This window comes from Cetorhinus maximus, chromosome 13 (genome assembly GCF_964194155.1).
Source record: "Cetorhinus maximus chromosome 13, sCetMax3.hap1.1, whole genome shotgun sequence".
Classification (NCBI taxonomy): domain Eukaryota; kingdom Metazoa; phylum Chordata; class Chondrichthyes; order Lamniformes; family Cetorhinidae; genus Cetorhinus; species Cetorhinus maximus.
The window spans coordinates 90,787,906-90,809,511 of record NC_135891.1 but is presented as its reverse complement, the minus strand read 5'-3'; the positions used below and the strand labels follow the sequence as shown (position 1 = coordinate 90,809,511).

General features: G+C 42.6%; 1 protein-coding gene across 1 annotated transcript in view; it reads left to right on the top strand.

The window, feature by feature from the left end:
- Positions 1-19,869: 19,869 nt before the first annotated feature.
- Positions 19,870-21,606, top strand: part of grin3bb (glutamate receptor, ionotropic, N-methyl-D-aspartate 3Bb) — a 55,193-nt gene continuing 53,456 nt past the window's right edge. Inside the window, exon 1 of the mRNA XM_078554743.1 lies at positions 19,870-20,298. Within this exon, the coding sequence (XP_078410869.1) occupies positions 19,870-20,298 (429 nt within the window). The remainder of the gene's footprint in view (positions 20,299-21,606) is intronic.

Genomic DNA, 21,606 nt, shown 5'->3' with positions numbered 1-21,606 from the left:
GGTTATCAACTTGAAATATTAACCCTATTTTCTCTCAAAGATGCTACCTGGCCTACTGAGTATTTCCAGCATTTTCTGTTTCTATTCCAGATTTCCAGAATCTGCAGTATTTTATTTTTGCATTAAAGAGATGGCTGATGTGAAGTAAATGCTAAAGAAGTTTGTGCAGATGTCAGTTTCAAGACTTCAGACGTTTTGGGTCTGGCTTTTTGTACTCCTAGAGACTCAACTGTTCCTTTATATTCTCCTTTGAAGTATGAGGCAATGAATTGAGTGTGACACTTGATGTGTGACAGGTAAGTGTTTTGGACAAGAAATGGGTGCTCCACCCACCATTTATATTACAGATAAATGAGTGAGTCTCATTGCAACCAAGGCAATATTTTAATACAAATAAGGTTTCAAGATCACACAAGTCTCATGTTTCTCAAGTGTCCCCCCTGATCTTTAAAATCTGCCTCTGTTTTAAAATGTAAATTATTCCTAATCCAAGAATCAAATCACAGTTGTGTTAAATACTGATGGTCTCTCAACGGCCAAGGAAGTCTGTGAGTGGGAAGTTCACAGCTGTTCTGTATATTAGCAATGTCATACATTAACAATCATTATGTACGTTCCAGTGTTGTAATTCCTGCTCATCAAGGTAAGGGATGTGTTGGGAATTAAACACATTGCCATTTCAGGCACTAAGTTTTTTAAAATTCATTTTACAGGATGTGGGTGTTGCTGGCTAGGCCAGCATTTATTGCCCATCCCTAATTGCCCTTGAGAAGGTGGTGGTAAACTGCCTTCTTGAATCGCTGCAGCCCCTGTGGTGTAGGTACACCCACAGTGCTGTTAGGGCGGTAGTTCCAGGATTTTGGCCCAACATCATGCACAACCAGATCAGGTTAAATATTGTGTAAAACTCCTCCTCAATCATATCATCATAATTTTTATTTCTTTTTGTTTTTGTCTCTCTTGCTAAACTCTCCACCTAACTGAAGTCCCTCATCTCTGGTGTCATTCTGGTAACTCTGCTATGCATCCTCTACAAGGCCTTGACATTCAAATTAATTGCAGCTACTTGTAAATTTCAGCTCCATATTTATGAATACCATTATTTGTCTTTAAAATGATTTGTCATTTGTGCGTGACACTTTGAAATTTAAGTTCCGAAAGGTGATGGATGCTTGTGAGATGCAAAACTTTATTATATATAGATCTGTTATGGAATTGCTGATAGTAAATTGGGTGAGGTGTTGTTTTTGAAGGACTGTAGTGGTATACCATGTAATGTGCATGTATTATTCTGATTGTGGCTTTAAGATGACAAAGTTTAATTACTATTGAGTAAATACAGGTGATAAGGTCAGGATGCAGGTTATAATAGGGGATTCTTTCTCTTTATTAAGCTGTTTTGATAAGGTTAATCAAGTTTACAGGCGTTCTAATTCTGTGTGTTAATCAAGATATTTTGACTTGTTAGGAGAATGTGCTTTCCAAGTGACAGCCTTTATTTCTTTTATGCGTTTTTTAGGTGTGATATAAAATTTGCCTGTAATATGTGCTGCGATTGACAAGGAGTGTCACATCAATAAAGATTTAATAACCAACTCGCAGACCTCCCTGATCATTGCTCATATTGAGTCAGAGAATGATGTTTTTAGGGTCTTAATAAGAAACATGATTGGGGAAGTGTTACAGGAAGTAAATGTGACAATGATAGGAAGAATGTTTAATACAGATATATGGACTTAGCAATAAATTAATTGATATAATAACGAATTGCAGTGACAGGCTTATTCACGAGAACAGATGGGATTAACTCATGGAAGTGATCATTGGTCAGTGCTGGAAGCATTTGTGTCAAGCTGCAAAACAAGAAGCCAATGCCCTTTTCATGACCTTGAATGCATGTTCCAACAAGTAATTCTACATGCGCAAATGAGGACAGAGCTCCTCTCAATAATATGGTCAGGGAGAGATTCCACAGACAGGAAAAGCACATGCGGAGCTGTGCTACTCGTATTCTTAGTCACGGTTTAAGGATTAAACATTAAAGTAGGCATCATTCCACAAATAAGTGCAGGTGGTATATGTTAGAAAGGGTTTCAGTTACAGAGTGCACAAAAAGGCATTGGGTGACTGATTTTTGCTCCATAATATCGAATTGTGCAAGTACATATTGAGAACCCTGCAGCCTGTGTTCTCAATTTCTATAGTGGGAGAGAGGGTTTGGAGTAAGGATAATAAAAAGCGATTGAAAAGAAAAATTGTTCATTTCAGGAAGAAGGTGAATCTCCTAGATGAACAACACTGGTCTGATATAAATTCATCTTGCGAGTGGCTGATCAGACCAGACTCTGTAAAAACCTGTTTCTAAGGAGAAACTGTGTGGGGGTGGGATGTGTGCTGTGAGCAGGGAATTGTAGATGATTTGATGGATCTCGTGAGAGACAGAGAAATGACCCTGCATAGAGTCCCTTCTGTGGCTCAATAACAGTGCAATAATCAAACATCAGGAGGATTCAAGTCAAAAATGAGAAAGTTAGGAGCCAGAAAAGAAGTCAGGCAATTTTTTTTTAACCTAAGGGTAACAAAGCTGTGGAACAAGTTACCAGAGAAAACATTGAAAGGGAGAGTGTAAATGGAATTACTAAACAATTGTACGTATTTCTGATATTGAGATCTTTCAATAGGTGACAAGCTTGTTGATGCAAAAACAAAAAATGCTGGAAATGCTCAGCAGATCAGGTAACATCTATGGAGAGAGAAACAGAGTTAATAATGGCCCAGGTTTTCCTTCCCCAATAGTGACGAATGGTGAGAAGTTCACCGCTATTGAGGGATGCAAAAGGCACTGCAACTACCGATGGACTCACTTATGCTGAAACCCAGAAGTTGCGATGTGCCTGAATAGGTTCCAGAGGAGTCTGGTTGATGGTGTTGCCATTCCTATTCTTAAAGCGACAGGGACCATTAGTCTGAGAACTTCGCTTATTTGCCCACAACTTGCATGGATTGCAAAAAGTTAGGGTTCATAAGCACAGGCATAAAGCAGCAAGCAGGCACAGTAGATGAAGGCTTCATTGCTGTAAATTGATATGATTAGCAATAAAAACATCCATGATTCCCCAGCTCTCCCAGCTCCTCCTTTCACCTGCCTCCGGCTCCTCATTCCACACCCTCCTCCACTTCCCTGCCAACATTGGTAGGCCTGAGGTGCCGTGGGACTGGGGAGAGGATGGGGGAAAAGGAGCCAGGAGAACTGATCCAATAATAATCTAAATGATATACAGATATACAGTGCCAGGAAGTTGCATAGATGCCTCCTTATCAGTTTCTTCTCTGCTGCACAATATGCACTCTGCAGCCATGGGCAAATAACCCTCTGCCTTAAGGGCACTTGGGCCTAAGGCTAAGAGAAGGACACTCTAACATAATATCTACAGCTTATAGTCATTTGGTAGTACAGAACTTGAGTATTGCTGAAAAAAGAGACATGTCTAAGCTTTTTGCTTTGCACTCATCAGGACACTTTGCAAGAATACCAATATAAGGGGAAAACAACAATTTAGACGGCATGTGAAGAGAGTGCTGATTGGGTGGAAAGCAGACTCTGATTGGTAAAGGCATTGCCACACAGAATGCACCAGTGATGGTGATGGACAGTTAACTGCCAAGCATTGTTTGACATTTAAACCAGGCAGCTTGACCCTGTGTCCCTTCTGGAAGCTACATATATTAATACACAGGGCCCTGTTCTTTGCCGACAGAAAGAACATATACACACATTGCAACTGTTTCAGCTAAACAAAATAAGTGACAGCCATTCGCTGACTCATTCTTCAGGGCAATTTGGATTCAAGCTGCCTGGTTTAAATTTCAAACAAGCTTGTCAGTTAACTGTCAGTCACCATCACTGGTGCATTCTCCATGGCAACGCCTCTACCAATCAGAGTCCGCTTTCTTCACATGCAGTATAAATTGTTGTTTTCTCCTTATATTGGTATTCTTGCAAATTGTCCTGATGAGTGCAAGATGAAAATCTTAGGCATGTCTCTTTTTTCAGCAATAAGCTACAGCTTAGTGGTTGCTGCTGAGCCACTGTGACAAAATACTTAGCCTAAAGAGTGCGATTAGTCTGCCCAAGCTGAATTTTTCCTTAAAGAGACCTAGCATAGATAGGAAGAAAAGTCCGATGGTGATGAAGGAGAAGCAAAAGTGGCAGGTGAAAGATGGCACTGGTGGCTGCAACTTCAATCCTGTATGTAAGTGGCTCAGTAGTATCGGTCATTTGACTGTTGTCCTGAGACAACAACGCCATCCGGCAGCACCCTGAGTAATCAAACAGCCTTCTCTAGGGATAGCACTGCTTGCTCCAAATGGAGATTCAAATGATCACAGATACCCGGAAAGACATTTTGCTTGAGTAGCCAGAGAGCTCGCCCGGCTGGACACTGACTTCGCAGCACTTGGTGAAGTTCATTTCACAGAGCAGGGATCATTAACAGAGCATAAAGTAGGCTAGACACTTTTCTGCTCAGGGCACAGTAAAGATGAATGAGACCTCTCAGGTGTTGGATTTATGATTAAGAACTCCATTGCCAGCAGACCCTAGAATCTCCTCATTATTTTTTCTTCTGAAGGACTCATCTCCTATTGTGGTATAAGGGTCTGGTATATACAGGGTTAATGTGGGACTGAGTACAGTACCGCCCACACACTGATGTAAAAATGCACATGACTGAGAGCTAGGTCAGCGTGGTGTTGACCAGAGATGTGTTAAACTCAGACGTGGAGACAGCTCCTTGCCTGTACCCTTTACTGTATATGTTTATATAATTACAAGTGGTTAATAAAGACTTGTTGTTAACACATAGAAGACTATGAAGGCTTCCTTATCAGACACATTTGGTACATTCTGTAACCAACATCATTGCAACATGATGGCAGCTAGGGATGAAAAACCCCTCAACCTCACAGGAATGCTGAAAAACTAAGAAAAAGAAAATCTTCAATGGATTCTGAACTGAAAGAAGCTCCCAACTGAAGCTACAGATGCTGAGAAAATTTGCCAGAAAAAGTCCCAGACAGAAGAGCCTAGAAGCTAAAGGCAGAAGTCTTACTGCAATAAAAGACTCCATAGAATCTCCTTTAGAACTCCAGCTTCAGCAAGCATAGTGCATAGCCTGCAAGGGTGAGTTAATATTTTTAACTTCCAGACTGCAGCAAGTCCTGAGAAGCCCATTTTACTAATTCTGTGCTGTTTGAACATAACTCATCGCTAACCCTGACACCCCAACTCCAAGCCTCAAGAAGAGGCCTCCAAGTTGAAACAAAAAAATAATTAACTTACTCAACTCTTGGGAATTTCACAACCATCCGAATCCTCAAACAGCAAGCCTGCATTGACTTTGATTGCCTCGCCACTCACGCTAGTTAGTCACTGAATGAAAGAAGTTGGCAGACCACCGACCCATGCTGCCATTGTTAAAAAATTTTCACCACAATCGCACCGCCACTGTTTTGCAGAGCCCACCGAAACCAGCAAGCGCAGGGACTCTCACTTGTCTCCAAAGCGATCGGTGACACCATCTTGAAATCCAGAGACCTGAAACAAGCTCTATTGAAAAACGAAGTTTTTAAAGAACACAGAAGACAGGACAAAAACCGTCTTGAAATCCAAAACCCAGAGGAGCAAATTGCTGACAAACACTATTAGTTTAACAGTTTTCGTTTGCAAAATCAAACAGTTGAGAAGTTTAAAAAAATGCCCCGCCTGCTGAACCCGACAAAGCTTGGGAAGATCGGTGGGGGGGGTGGGGGGGCGGGGGGGGGAGGTGGGGGTGGAAATGGCAGCTATGGGACTATTTTGAAGAGAGAGAAAATATAGTTCCTACACAGCCATTCTTAAAAGGGCAAAGGCATTTAAAGCTGTAATTTCAGAAAAGCAGAGAGAAACAAAAAGAACAGTTCCTGCATAGCCATGCTTAAAAGAGCAATGACATTTAAAGCTGTAACTGTAAAAGAAAGCAAAAAAAGAAAACATTAATTGCATAGCCATTCTTAAAAGGGCAACAGCATTTAAAGTGGTAACTGCAAAGCAAATTAAAAATTAAACAGCCGTGGGTCATAAATGCAACTTACCAGGTCAGTTTAGACTCATCCCAGGGCCAATCCTAATGAATAATTGAGTGTCCTGGAGGACATTTTTTTAAAAACTAATTGAGAATATCAGGTCTCATTAAGAAATCAGAAGAAGCCCAGCTTAATACCTTTTTACCTTTGATGAACTTGCAGACAACATAATCCTAATGCAGTGCATTGATGAGTCCTCAACCAGCTTCGATGACATATTAACAGCCTTTGATGAATATTTTAATCTACAAGTGGAGCATGAAGAGCTTTAAAAGAGGCAAAGAAAACCAAAGCAAAACAACGAAAAGGCAAAAGACACCACCCATACAAACCACACGAGGGTGCCAGAGGGGCACAAAACTTTCCAGAAGCCCCAGTGTTGTATCTTTATGGGAAGCCCGAGACAGAATTCCCAAATGATTTCCTTATTGAAGACGTGGACATGTTTCCAGAACCCTACCAAAAGCTGGTAGTGAACAACAAGGAAAAAAGCCCTGCAGCAAGTGGATCAAGGAAAAGCAGAAATATAAACAGAGACTTTCTTAAAACTGAATTGGAAGAACTCAACCTGAAGTACAGTCAAGCATGCCAGCAGACAAGAAAGGCACTGACATAAGTCATATTCTTGAAAGACTCTTTAAAGAACCAATAAGTTCCCCTGGAAAAAAACATGAAAAGTTGGAAAAGACATCGACTTCAGAAAAAGCTGTGTTGAACCTATCAGCAATGACTAAGCTCTACACTAATATGCAGAGTGAGAAGGCAAGAGCTGAACAAGAAAATAAACAGTTGAAAGAGCAACTAATTGCCCTTCATGATCAAATTCAAAAACAGTCCATTACCCTTAAGCAACAAGACAGAATAAAGAATACCTTGAACAGCAGAATGGCATAAGAGCAGAACAAGCTCAATGAGACTCTGGTAAATTACAAGAAAACTCAAGACAAAGTACTGAGCCTCGCAATGAAAAGAAAAACATGTTGAATGACCTTCACATGCTACAATGGTTCCTCAGGTCTGAGTTTGTTCCTCGGGTGCATTATGAAGCAAGACAAAATGAATTTAATGCTGCTCTGAAAGAACTGATGACTCAGTTTTCATTGAAGACTCAGGAATTTTCACTATTCCGGAAGGAATTCGAGAGACACAAGAAAGTGACTGCAGTACTGAAGAAAGCAGTTACACATTTGTAAGGAACCTCGGGAAAACAGTATTTTCCCCAAAGAGGAATACGAAGAGATGAAAATCAAGAACATAGAATGGCAAGGAAAGGTAGAAGCTCTCACCAAAGAGCATGAGGTCTTTCAAAAGCAATTGGCAGTAGCGCACTTACAGAATGTGGGCTTGAAAGGTAGCACAGCGAAATTATATTCTGCCAAGGAAAAACTGATCAGTGGAGAGAATACACAATATGGCAGCAAACAAATTTTGAGCTGATGTATATCATCCATAACCAGCCTCTTTCTCTCCTGAATAGGGATGCCTATGTAGCCCTGGATCTCCTCCAAATGGCAGATGATGTCAAGACTACCACTGTCGTTAGCCAGCTAGAACAGCATGGTCCCAAGTACTCAAACACTAAAGAGTATGCAGACTTGGATTTCATCTTCGATCTCTTTTCTTTCTTTGCAGAGCAAGTTTCTTCATTATCATTCCAGGTTCCTGAACGCCCCCAATTGTCAGACGAACCTGCCGCCCATGAAATTACCATTGCACCTCCAGTGGAAGTAATGGTAGAAAGTGATCAGCAGTCTGAGAAGCCTTTACCTCCAACTAAAACAATGGTGCAGTTGGTTGACACAGCAACCACTGTGCACAAACTGCAACATCCAGCCAAAATGCCACAACCACAAACGTTGCTGGAACCTGGTAGCAGTCTTGCACCATGGACAATAAAAAGCAAAGGTACCACTAAACCTTCTTCTCACCACAGGAATGTTCTTCCTTAGCCTCAGAGAGCTTCCAGACAGCCCACACAGAGAAAGAAAAAAAAAATCAGTGCCAAGGAGACGAGTACTGTATTCATTCACCAAGGACTGATGTAACAGTCGGACTGACCAGACGTGGTTCAACATGAAACAATGGAAGAAATGGATTAAAGGATACAAAATGCCAGTCCAACCTCCAAGCCAACAACAAGAGCTAGAACCAACAGAGCCTGCGCTCTTCTGACGGAGTGGTGAATGAGATGTGGAAGGGTTATAAGACCTCCAGACTGCCTGAATCTCTAACACCGTGAATTTGAAGGGGTGGGGGGGGGGGGGGGGGGGGAGAGATGAGGTGGTGAGAATGTTGTTAATGTTAATAGTGTAATAACAACAATATTGGAATAGCATTAAGGTTGTAACAATAAGGTAAATGCATAAGACTTATAACTATGTAAAACTTGAAGCAAACTAATGTAGTTCTATATCCATGGGGTAAAGACTTGGGGGAAGGTGTTGTATATGGTTCTAGTATATACAGGGTTAATGTGGGACTGAGTATAGTACCACCCAAACAATGATGTAAGAAGGCACATGACCCAGATCTAGGGACAGCGTGGTGTTGGCCAGAGATGTGTTAAGACTTAAGCATGGAGATAACTCCATGCCTGTACCCTTTACTGTATATATGTATATAGTTACAAGTAGTTGATAAAGACTTGCTGTTAATATACAGAAGACTAGAAAAACTTCCTTACCAGACACATTCTGAACCAATACCATTACAACACCTATGACTACCAATCTAGGACAGTTTGCCATCATTATCAGCATGCTTACTCCTACTTTACAAGCCAATATAGTAACCAAAGAAGGCTTCTACCATGAACTCCACAGCCTTCTACTGATGGTTGACTACCAGGATAAACACATCGCACCTGGAGATTTCAATGCAAGAGTTGGATGTGACCGGGAGCATTGGAAATGTGTCTTGGGCAGACATGGAATGGGAACTGTAATGATGTTGGTTGACTTCTGCTGGAGCATGAACTCAACAACATTAATTCTCTATTTCAGTAGAAAGTCAGATTTAAGACCACCTGGAGGCACTTACGCTCAAAGCACTGGCACCATTTGGATTATATTCTTGTGTGCCAATGTGAGACTAACGAGACACACCACATGCCAGAATTATGTCCAGTGCTGACTGTTACACCCAACACAGGCTGTTTTGAACTAACATTTGCTAGATTTGTTGATGGCACAAAGATAGGTAGGAAAGTAAGTTGTGAAGAGGATATAAGGAATTTGCAAAGGCATTTAGATAGATTAAGTGAGTGGGCAAAAGTTTGGCAAATGGCTTATAACGTGGGAAAATTTAAACTTGTTGACTTTGGCAGAAAGAAATGAAAAGCAGTATATTATTTAAATGGAGAGAGATTGCAGAACTCTGTGGTACAGAGGGATCTGGCTGTCCTGGTACATAAATCACAAAAATTTACTATGCAAAAGTATGCAGGTACAGCAAGTAATTGCAAAGACAAATGAAATGTTGCTGCTTATTGCAAGGGGAACTGAATATAAAAGTAGGGATGTTTTACTAAGGTTGTTCAGGGCATAGGTGTGACCACATCTGGAGTACTGAGTACAGTTTTGGTCTCTTACTTAAGAAAATATATAATTGTATTAGAAGCAATTCAGAGAAGATTCACTCAGCTGATTCCTGAGATGAAGGGTTATCTCATGATGAAAGGTTGGACAGGTTGGGCCTGTATCCATTGGAGTTTAGAAGAATGAGAGATGATCTTATTGAAACATATAAGATCCTGAGGGGACTTAACAGGCTGGATATTGAGAGGATGTTTCCCCTTGAGGGAGAGACTAGAACTAGGGAACACAGTTTAAAAGTAAGGTATCTCCCATCTAAGACAGAGATGAGGAGAATCTCATGCTCTGAGAAGAAACACTCCAGAAGTGGTTGGTTTCTCAACCAGAAGAAACCAAGATTTGTTTGATGAAATGACATAGAAATCCAAGAGCTTTTTCAAAAGGAACACCCCTGCCACAATAGAGCACTGAATGCCCTCATGACCAGGCTATAGAAGGTGTGTATAGGGAAGCCTGCAGCGCTCTTTCAAACCAACCCGAGTCATCCAAAACAACTGGTGGATAGTGCTTGCTGAAAGGATACAAGTATATGATATGGGAGATATGAGATCCTTCTACAATGTCTTGAGATCTGTATATGGACCTTCCTACCAGATGTAGGCACCACCAAAATTTTTGGATGGCACAACCCTGCTCATAGATAGAGAGCCTGATGGTCAGAACACTGAGAGCCTATTTGGTAATCAGTGGATGGTGCAGGAGACGTCCATCATAATGATCTCCCAGGGGGATGTGAAGTCTGAGCTGAATGAACCACCAGCCTGTGAAGGGATCAATACTGCTACAGCATAATTAAGATCCCATAAAGGCCCCAGAAGAGATGAGATTCCAGCCGTGGTTATTATCAGGCAGGAGATGTGTTTATTGATAGGCTTACAGATTTGTTTACAGCATGTTGGGGGAAAAGGCACAGTGCCTCAGGATCTATGAGATGCAGTGATTGTCTCCCTCTATAAAAACAAGGGAGAGAAGTCTGACTGCTCAAATGGCAGAAGCATCACCTTACTCTTCATTTCAGGTAAAATCTTGGCCAGTGTATCTCTAAATAGACTTGTTCTGACAATAGCTGAAGGAAGCCTCTCTGAAGTGTGCATTCAGACCCAATAGGGGAACTACAGACATGATCTTTGTGTTGAGACAGATCCAGGAGAAGTGTAGAGAACATTAAAACATGGGCCTGTACACTACTTTTATATCTCACCAAGGTGTTCAATATAGTCAGCCAGGGCAGACTTTGGAAGATACTATCTCGATTGAGGTGCCTTCCAAAGTTCCTCACCATTCTTCGTCAACTGCATGAAGACCAGAAAAGTCAGGTCAAGCAGAATGCCCCATCTCCAATGGTGTTAAGTAAGGGTGTGTGCTGGGACCAATCCTTTTCTCTATTTTCTTCAGTATGATGCATCAAGAGGCAATAAAGGATTGACAAAGGGATATATATCTGCTTCGGAACAGACAGCATTCTCTTGAATCTGTGACAATTGCCAGTACATATCAAAACCGCTGAAGAGATTATCATGGAGCGTCTGCTGCTGACGTTTGAGCCCCCTAGCACACACGGAGAAGGCAATGTAGCTCATTGTTAACTGTTCCTCTGAGGCAGCAAATGCCTTTGGTTTTATTATTACCCTAAAGAAAAGCAAAATGCTGTACCAAGCATGACTATGAAAAAATTATGGCACATCACAGATCAGCATTGGCAGCAGCAACCTCAATACAATAGAATAGTTTTATCTATTTAGGTAGCATAGTTTCAAATGATGCCACTGTCTAGAAGGACAAAGACAACTGACTATCCAAAGCAATAGCTCCTTTGGCCGCCTCTCGAAGCGTGTCTGTCAAAACCATGCACTATGCAGCTCCACCAAAATGCAAGTATACAGAGCAGTTGTCCTCACTACCCTCTTGTTGGTCAGAATCATGGTACAGAAAACAAATGCAGCTGCTGGAGCACTTCCATCAACACTGTCTTTGATCCATCATGAACATCAGTTGAACATCATGAATATTAAGGATCTATCTACCCCGGCTTTAAAAATATTCAAAGACTCTGCTTCCACTGCCTTTTGAGGAAGAGAGTTCCAACGACTCACAACCCTCTAAGAGAAAATACTTCTTCTCATCTCTGTCCTAAATGGGCAACCCCTTATTTTTAAACAGCGGCCCCTAGTACTAGATTCTCCCACAAGAAGAAACATCCTCTCCACATCCATCCTGTCCAGACCCCTCAGGAACTTATATGTTTCAATCAAGTCATCTCTTACTTTTCTAAACTCCAGCAGATATAAGCCTAACCTGTCCAACTTTTCCTCAAAAGACAACCCACCCAATCCAGGTATTGGTTTGCTTCCAACGCATTTACATCCTTCTTTAAATAAGGAGACCAGTACTATACACAGTATTCCAGATGCAGTCTCACCAATTCCCTGTATAACTGAAGCATAACCTCCCTACTTTTGTAATCAATTCCCCTCGTAATAAATGAAAACATTTTATTAGCTTTCTTAATTAGTTGCTGCACCTGCATACTAGGCTTTTGTGATTCATACACTAGGACACCCAGGTCCCTCTTCATCTCAGAGCTCTGCACTCTCTCACAATTTAGATAATACACTTCTTTTTATTTTTCCTGCCAAAATGGATAGTTTCAAACTTTCCCACATTATACTCCATTTGCCAGATCTTTGCCCACTCACTTAACCTATCTATATCCCTTTATAGCCTCCTTGTGCCCTCTTCACATTCTACTATCCTACCTATCTTAATGTTGTTGGCAACTTTAGTAACCATACCGTCGGTCCCTTCATCCAAGTCATTTATATACATTGTAAAAAGTTGGGGCCCCCGCACCAATCCCTGTGGCACACTACTCATTTCATCTTGCCAATCAGAAAAACCCATTTATGCTTACCCTCTGTTTCCTGTTATCTAGCCAATCTTCTATCCATGTCAATATGTTACAAACTGCACCATGAGCCTTTATTTGTTGGAGGCCAATCATCTCTGCCCTAGAAAATTGCTGTAGGAGTTCCTCAGGGTAGTGTTCTAGGACCAACTATCTTCAACTGTTTCATAAATGACCTTCCCTCCATTGTAATCATTTGCCTTTCTTTAGCAGCCTAGCCTGAGTTTGTTTCAAATCTGTAGATTGCTTTCCTGGTTGTTGTGGACCAGATTTCTCTGTCAGCAGCCTCCTGCTCGCATACCTGTCGGTCAATGCCAGCCAGAGAGAGCTGTCTTTTCAGTGCACCTGAATCTCACTTACCAGAGCACAGTTCACCATTAAGCACTACTTTTGGCATTCTGGAACCCTCCATACGTGACACATGCCCTGCCCAGCACAGTTGGCATTGTCAGAAAATGCATTCAATGTGGGGTAGATTGGCTTTGTTGAGGACTTCATTGTTTATGAAGTACCCCTGCTAACTGATGCTCATGATGGATCAAAGACAGTGATTCCTCAGATATTGTTTCATTATCCAGGTGTAGCAAGGCATGGATATCATTTAGGCTTGGGCTAATAAGTGGCAAGTAACATTTGTGCCACACAAGTTCCAAGCAATGACCATCTCCACAATGTGAGGGTCTATCTATTTCCCCTTGCCATTCAATGGCGTTACCATCACTGAATCTCCTGCCATCAACATCCTAGAGTTACCACTGACCAGAAAATTAATTGGATCAGCCATATAAATACTATGGCTACATGAACAAGCCAGAATTTGGGAACTCTGAGACAAGTAACTCATCTCCTGACTCCCCAAATCCTGTCCACCATCTACAAGGCACAAGTCAGGTGTGTGATGGAATACCCTCCACTTGCCTGGATGAGTGCAGCTCTATCAACACTCAAGAAGCTCGACATCATCCAGGACAAAGCAGCCCACTTGAATGGCACCTCAGCTGCCATCTTAAACATTCACTCCCTCCACCACTGATGCACAGTGGCTGCAGTGGTCAGATGGGTGTTCAATGGCAAATAGAATTTAATCTGGATAAGTGTGAGGCGATGTACTTGGTCAGGACAAACAAGGCACGGGAAGACACAATGAATGGTAGGACCCTGGGAAGTACTGAGGATCAGAGGGACCTTGGTGTGCATGTCCACCAGTCCCTTAAGGTAGCGAGACGGGTAGATAAGGTGGTTAAGAAGGCATATGGGATACTTGCCTTTATTAGCCGAGGCATAGAATATAATAGCAGGGAGGTTATGCTGCAACTGTATAAAACATTGGTTAGGCCACAGCTAGAGTATTGCATGCAGTTCTGGAATCCGCATTATAGGAAGGATGTGATTGCACTAGAGAGAGTGCAGAGGAGATTTACCAGGATGTTGCCTGGGCTGGAGAGTTTTAGTTCTGAGGAGAGATTGGATAGACTGGGGTTATTTTCCCTGGAACAGAGGAGATTGAGGGGGGACATGATTGAGGTGAATAAAATTATGAGGGGCATAGATAAGGTATACAAGAAGGAACTTTTCCCCTTGGTGGAGGGATCAATAATCAGGGGGCATAGATTTAAGGTAAGGGGTAGGAGGTTTAGAGGAAATGTGAGGAAGAATTTTTTCACCCAGAGGGTGATGGGAATCTGGAACTCACTGCCTGAAAGGATGGTAGAGGCAGAAACCCTCATAACATTTAAGAAGCATTTGGATGTGCACTTGCGATGCCATGGCATACAAGGCTATGGGCCTAGTGCTGGAAAACGGGATTAGAATAGTTAGATACTTGTTTGACCGGTGCAGACTCGATGGGCCGAAGGGCCTTTTTCTGTGCTGTAGACCTCCAAGACTCTATGACAATGTGTACCATCTACAAGGTGCACTGTAGCAACTCACCAAGGCTCCTTTGACAGCACCTTCAAAACTTGTGACCTCTACCCCCAAGAAAAACAAGAACATCAGGTGATGAGAACACCAGCACCTGCAGATTCCCCTCTAAGTCACACGTCATCCCGACTTGAAAACATATCGCTGTCATTTTACTGTTGCTGGGTCAAAGTTCTGGAGCTGCCTCCCCAACAGCCCAGTGGGTGTACCTACACCATATGGACTGCAGTGGTTCAAGAATGTGGCTCATCACCACCTTCCCAAGGGTAATTAGGGATGAATAATAAATGCTGGCCTTGCCAGTGATACCCACATGCCATGAACAACAAAAAAGCTTCCCTGATCTTCCTCAGATAGTGCCGTGGGATCCTTTACATCTCCATGAGAAGGCAGACAGGGTCTTGATTTAACATTTCATCTGAAAGACGACACCTTGAACAATGAAGCCCTCCCTCAACATTGCATTGAAGCGTCAGCCTAGATTATGTGCTCAAGATTCTTAAGTGGAGCTTCAATGTGCAACCTTCTGACTTAGAGGCATGAGTATTATTACTGAACCAAAGATGACACTTAAATACTTAAAATAAACTTCTACAATACAAAATTCAACATACCTAGTTCTTGTAGACCGGAACTTCGACTACTAGTACTGACACTTATCCTCACACTTTGTTAAAAAATAATTATGGTTAAGAACATAATAGAGCACAGAGAGAAGAAAAACCATTCAGTCATCAGTCTTGGTTCTTCCACAGTTCATGTATAAACTACTTGATCATGGGGTCTACCCACCCATTTGATCTTCTTCCACATCTCAGGTACAACATACAGGATGTCAACCGTTTAATACTCCCTGATCTCCAAAGGGGTCAGCCTGTAGAGACCAAATTAAAAATTGTACTTCAACATTTCCAAATGTTTGCTTTTCCCCTCTTGTCTTGTCCACTGGAACCTAACTATCATGTGAAAAAAGCAACTGAATACTTGTGCTGAATAGATGCACTCTCCTCCTCCAACACCTCCAATTCAGAGATGGATTCTTCCCTTTATCTAACCCAATGTGCTTAATGATATTTTCACTGCTGCCACTGACCAGAGGCTCTATTTGGCATTACATTTCAATCCCAGACAGCATTTTGTGCTGCAAATGGGAATTTCCAACCTATCAGGAGATGAGAATTTCTCATTTACAGCCCTCAGCATACAATCTACTTCAGGAGTGAAACACAAGTAGGGGCTATAGCCTGCATTGGCTGTGACAAGAAGCCAACTATTTCCTGTCCAAAACCCATGGATGATTGCATTATGAGCTAATTTGTCATCCTGGGAGCTTTGCAACACAGCTGGCTATGGCTCAAAGAAGTGCACAGAAATGATGTCCATCACTTAGATCCCAGGCTGGATCATAAACCTAGCAACAGACTGTCTCCACAGGAAAGTCATTCGTGCAATTTATGGCAATGGCCATAAGGTGTCAAATATGGGGAAATTGAGAGTTCTTTGAAGCTCTCAAATTTGAGCATCTTTGATACCCCTCCTGTGAGGCATGGATTCTTGAAAGTTGGATACATTCAGACAACATGTTACTAACTGAGTCATTTTCCCTCATTTGAATTCAGTAGGTTTATTTTTTGGTGTTTGGTTAGTTCTCATGATGGTTGTTTGATAGTCTGTGCTACACCAATCACCTTTGATAAAGAGAATGACTCATTTGAATTTGTTACCAATCACCCAGTGAGAGCACAGTTTAAGAGAAAATGGAAAGAAAAAGTATTAAAATAGTTGCTTTCCATCCAATTTTAGACTGGACAGTAATGCAAAAGAAAATACTGCTGATGCTGGAAATCTGTGATAACAGAAAGTGTTGGAAATACTCAGTAGGTCTGGCAGCATCGGTGAGAGAGAAACAGGGTTAACGTTTCATTTATTAATGACCTTTCATCTGAGTTCCAATTGAAGGTCATCGATCTGAAATCTTTCATCTGTTACTCTCTCCACAGGTGTCACCTGATCTGCTAGGTGTTTTATTTTAGACTGGCCAGATCTGTTATTGAATGGCTGGTCCAAAGAAATTCTGTAATGTTGATTTTCCCAATTGATTCTGTACCCTGTAGGTTTTTGTTTAAATCAAACACCAAGAAAAATATCAATATTCAATCCATAATTTCACACTGGGTCCTTCTTTTAGCCTTACCTTCTTCCTGGTTTTTGAATTGCAAATAGGTGGTCATCTTGTAAACTTGAATGGTGTGAAGCCTGGTTTATGCTGGAGGCACATTTTTCCCCACTTAACATTCCCTTTGCCAAACGATGAAAACAGCAAAACAGCTGCTACTGTTGGTGTGTATTTTGCCCCAACACATACACTCTAACTCCACATTTCATAGTATTGTCAATCTCTTTACTGGGAGGGTGGGGGGGGGGGTGGGGGGTAAAGAATGGGTCAGTCTCTTCTCATCATTGAAAAATCAACTGAGGGGCCAAAGTCTATAGTTTAGCACATCACCAAGATTGAAAGGAGACGTGATAAATAAGGGAGTTGTGATTAAATGACACCAAACAGGCTTTGAAAACTTGGAGAATCACAGACATTCCCAGCACTGAACAAAGGCCATTTGACCTTTTGTGTGTGTTCCAACACTTAGCTATAGAGTAATCCAAAACTAAGCCCACTGCTTAGTCTTTTTTGAAGGCTTTTTTGGAGTGGCAGGTGGTGGCCAGTGGGGTACCACAGGGAGCAGTGCTTGGCCCCAGTTATTCACAATAAATATCAATGATTTAGATGAAGGAACCAAATGTAATATTTCCAAGTTTGCTGACAACATGAAACTTGGTGGGAATGTGAGTGATGAGGAGGGTGTTAAGAGGCTTCAAGGTGATTTAGACAGGTTGAGTGAATGGGCAAATACCTGGCAGATGCAATAAAACGTGGATAAGTGTGGAGTTATCCACTTCGGTAGGAAAAACAGAATGGCAGAGTATTATTTAAATGGTGATTGATTGGGAAATGTTGATGTACAAAGAGACCTGGGTGTCCTTGTACACCAATCACTGAAAGCAAGCATGCAGGTGCAGCAAGCAGTTAAGAAGGCAAATGGTACGCTGACCTTCATTGTGAGAGGACTTGAGTACAGGAGCAAGGATGTCTTTGTGCAGCTGTACAGGGCCTTGGTGAGACCACATCTGGAGTATTGTGTGCAATTTTGGTCTCCTTACCTAAGAAAGGATATACTTGCCTTAGAGGGAGTGCAGCGAATGTTCACCAGACTGATTCCTGGAATGGCAGAATTGTTGTATGAGGCGTGACTGGACCGACTAGGTCTGTATTCAGTGGAGTTTAGAAGAATGAGAGGAGATCTCATTGAAATGTATAAAATTCTGACAGGGATGGACAAACTGGATGCAGGGATGATGTTTCCTCTGGTTGGGGGGTGTCTAGAACAAGGGGTCACAGTCTCAGGATACGGGGTAGACCATTTAGGACTGAAGTGAGGAGAAACTTCTTCACTCAGAGGATGGTGAACCGATGGAATTCTCTACCACAGAAAGCTGTGGAGGCCAAGTCACTGAATATATTTAAGAAGGAAATAGATAGATTTCTGGACTCTAAGGGCATCAAGGGGTTTGGGAAGAGCACAGGAGTATGGTGTTGAGATAGAGGATCAGCCATGATCATAATGAATGGTGGAGCAGGCTCGAAGGGCTGAATGACATACTCCTGCTCCCATTTTCTATGTTTAACCTTTCCCCATGGTCCTGTAACATATGCTTCAAATGTTAATTCACCTATCCCTGCTTTTTATTGGTCTTTAACTCTGCGTTTTCCTTTCCACCACCCTTGTCTATACATGTCCCTCTTTTATTCTTTGCTCTCTTTATGTGAGGTGAGGAATTCATAGCCTACCAGCCCTGGGAATGAATGAGTTGCAGTACCAAACTGCATGATTCCTGTTTTAAACAGTAAAGCATAGCAAGGAGGAAATGCACTGCCTGAGAGAGTGGTGGGGACAGGCATGCAAGAGGGAATTAGATGAATATTTGAAATAAAAACCGATCTACAGGATTACAGGGAGAAAGCAGGAGAATGGCATCAGGTGAAATGCTCATTCGGGGAGCCGGTGCAGACACAATAGGTCGATTGGCCTCCTCCTGCGCTGTAACAATTCTGTGAAGTAAAGAAGCGGTGTTTGTGATTTAAATGAAAGGCATTATTTTGCTTGAATTCATGCTACAGTAACCCGATTCACACTTTGAAATGGACCATCTCACAAATGATAGGAGTCAGTGGAGCGCAGCCTGTTAGAATCACAGATCTGAGATGGTGTCAGCGATTTGTAACGTATCTGCTGGAGGACACATCTTGAGAATGTGACCTCTGTGGTATTCCTATTTGGTGCAGGCATCATAAACTTCAACCGGTCGCTGAATAGGCTGAGGTGGAGGAATTTCTCCGACCGATGGGGCTCTCACTTCTATTCCACATCAGGAGGTGGTAGCCAACCCGAGGATTGAAAACTGGAGGCAAGCGCGAAGCCTGGAGACAAGGAACTTTCAGGTTTTCAATACCCAACTTGTCCCTCAGGAGTGTGAAAGCTGAGCTGGAGTCCGTCTGCCGCCCCCCCCCCAAACTATGTTTGACGCTCAATGGGATCCTGAAGGGGATGGGGTGCCGGTGACTCCGACCCCTCAGTTCAAATAGTAGAACCTCCCCCTCCCCTCCACCTCCCATCTCCTGTCCTGATCAATCCCACCCGGAGATTCATTAGACTCTCCATCCTGCTCCCCTCCAACTCTGGACCTACCCTTATAGGAACCCTCCGTGCAGAGCAATTGTAAACATCCCTTCACCCAAGTTTAATGCCGCAGTACATTCCCTCCCCAATAAATCTCTCTCTCTCTCCTTTCCCTCTTTTGCAATCTTCCTTTCTTGACTCCTGCAGCCCCCTCCTCTCTTTCTATTTATTTGATTTAATTATTTCCACGGTTCGATTTTGGTCTCAGTTAATCTTTCCTGATTTCCATTTTTTTTCTTTTCCCTCTCTTTCTCTACTTATTCTTTCATCCTTCTCCCCCTGTCCGCCTGCTTTCTCTCTCTTCTAATCACCAGTGACTGGATAACTTGAAGCCCGCTGGACACCAAGGCTGCAGGTTTTGAGCTCAGTGTCTTCAGTGTTGTCCCATCCGGCGTCTATTGATCAGCTCTCCCCTCCTCACAACCAATGACAGCCTCAAGCTGCGGCATTGGGCTGGCTGTGAGCCGAAGTTCCCCCATCCATCCACCTCCTGCTGTCGGATCCTCTTCACCGTCTCACCCGGAGACTGGCTATGGGGACCCGGGCCAGACTGTGGGCTCTCCTCGGGCTCCTGCACGCCTTCCTCAGCCCCTGTCACCCTCACCCACAGCCCTGCCACATCCTCAACAGGATCGGACACACCGTGAGCCTGGGCACCGTCCTGCCCACCCCCAAGAAAGCTCTCCTCCACCAGGCGCTGGTGGAGGCTGTGGATTCGGCCCTGAGGGACAATCTTTTACCCTACAACCTGAGCCTGGAGATGGTCAGCAGCCAGGGCTGGCACCCTGACCCCCAGTCACTTTTACAATCCATCTGCCAATCTATCGTGGTCCGGGGAGTCGCCGCTGTCCTGGCATTCCCACAATCTGCAGATCAACTGGTCCAGATGGATTTTTTATCATCTTTCTTGGAAATCCCTTTCATTAGTATCATGGAGCAAGGAGAGGGATTGCGGACTGAGGTAGGTGGTGAAAAGTTACCCAACTTCAGATTGCGTTACAGCCTGTTTCTAAATTCCGCTTCTCTCCTTTCAAACCCCGGTCTGAAACTGTCAGCCTTACAAGGAAGTCGTTTAGGAAGTGTAAACGTGGATGTGTATTTGGGTGGGGGATTGAAGACTTTCACAGGGACCTAAGAAACGGAGCCCAATCCGGGACTTGGGCAGGTTTTACTCGGGGCTTCCCTCTTGGGCTCTGGGTTCAATTCCCAGGTTTCCAGTGGACTCAGTGGAATTTCAGCTGAGTGTTTTCCCACCTCAAATAATTTAACTCCCGATAACTCATTTTGAAGGTGAGTAAATTTAAAATAAAAAAATAACTTAATTCTGGTGGCACGCCAACTGCGCTCTGGTTAAATTGCTCATTTCTGAAATTAACTTCGAATCGACAACAACCTTTGCGGGGAGTCAGCGTTCACTTTAATATAAATAAAACACTCCGTTTATGCTGGACTGCATCATAATATATTGTATCTGCTGTCACAGTGTAGGGTTCGTAATGGATTCATTGTAATATTTATTAAACTGAATTCTGTACCTCTGTTGAAATTCGGGAGCATCGAATTGAACTTTAAGAGCATTGTTTTTCAGGACCAAATTAACTGCCACTTAATTAATTAACCAAATGTTAATTACCATTAATCAGAATAATCCGGTGAGACTGTTCAGCCTGCAGCTGGCTGCGAGGTGTTTATTTCTGGGGTGATCCTTTAGTTAAGGTACTGCGGTATTTAATGTTCCCTAATTAATAGGTTGAAACTCAGACTAATGCCTAATAGTGCGGGAGGAATGTAAAGTATCATCTAAACTCCTGAGTCCTGAGAGAGGCAAAGGTAGTTGCAGTGGTGAGGTCCCGCAATGAAAAGGAATATTTTCCATTGCAAAACGAATGTTCTATTGTAATTAGCCGAAACCCAGATGGAGGATGGGGGTTTATTTTTGGCATTGTAGCTGTAATTTACAGTATTAAACCCTGACAACTGAAACAAGTCTCAACTCTCTTTAATTGGCTCAATTGTAAATGCGCTGCCTGGTGTGATATTGAATCAAGGGGTTAAATTTAACCCAGAGTCTACGCTCTCACTTTGATCACAGTGACATGAGGACACTGTATGTGGTGTTACTATTCCTCCTTAAGCCCATGACAATCAGAAAGTGTTGCTGCTTCTGATCAGCTGCTGTTGAAAGGTACATGTAGGTTGGCTTTGAGTGAGGTCTGTGTCGGGCTCAGCTGTGATGCTGTCATAGTGGAATAGCATACTCGCACTCACT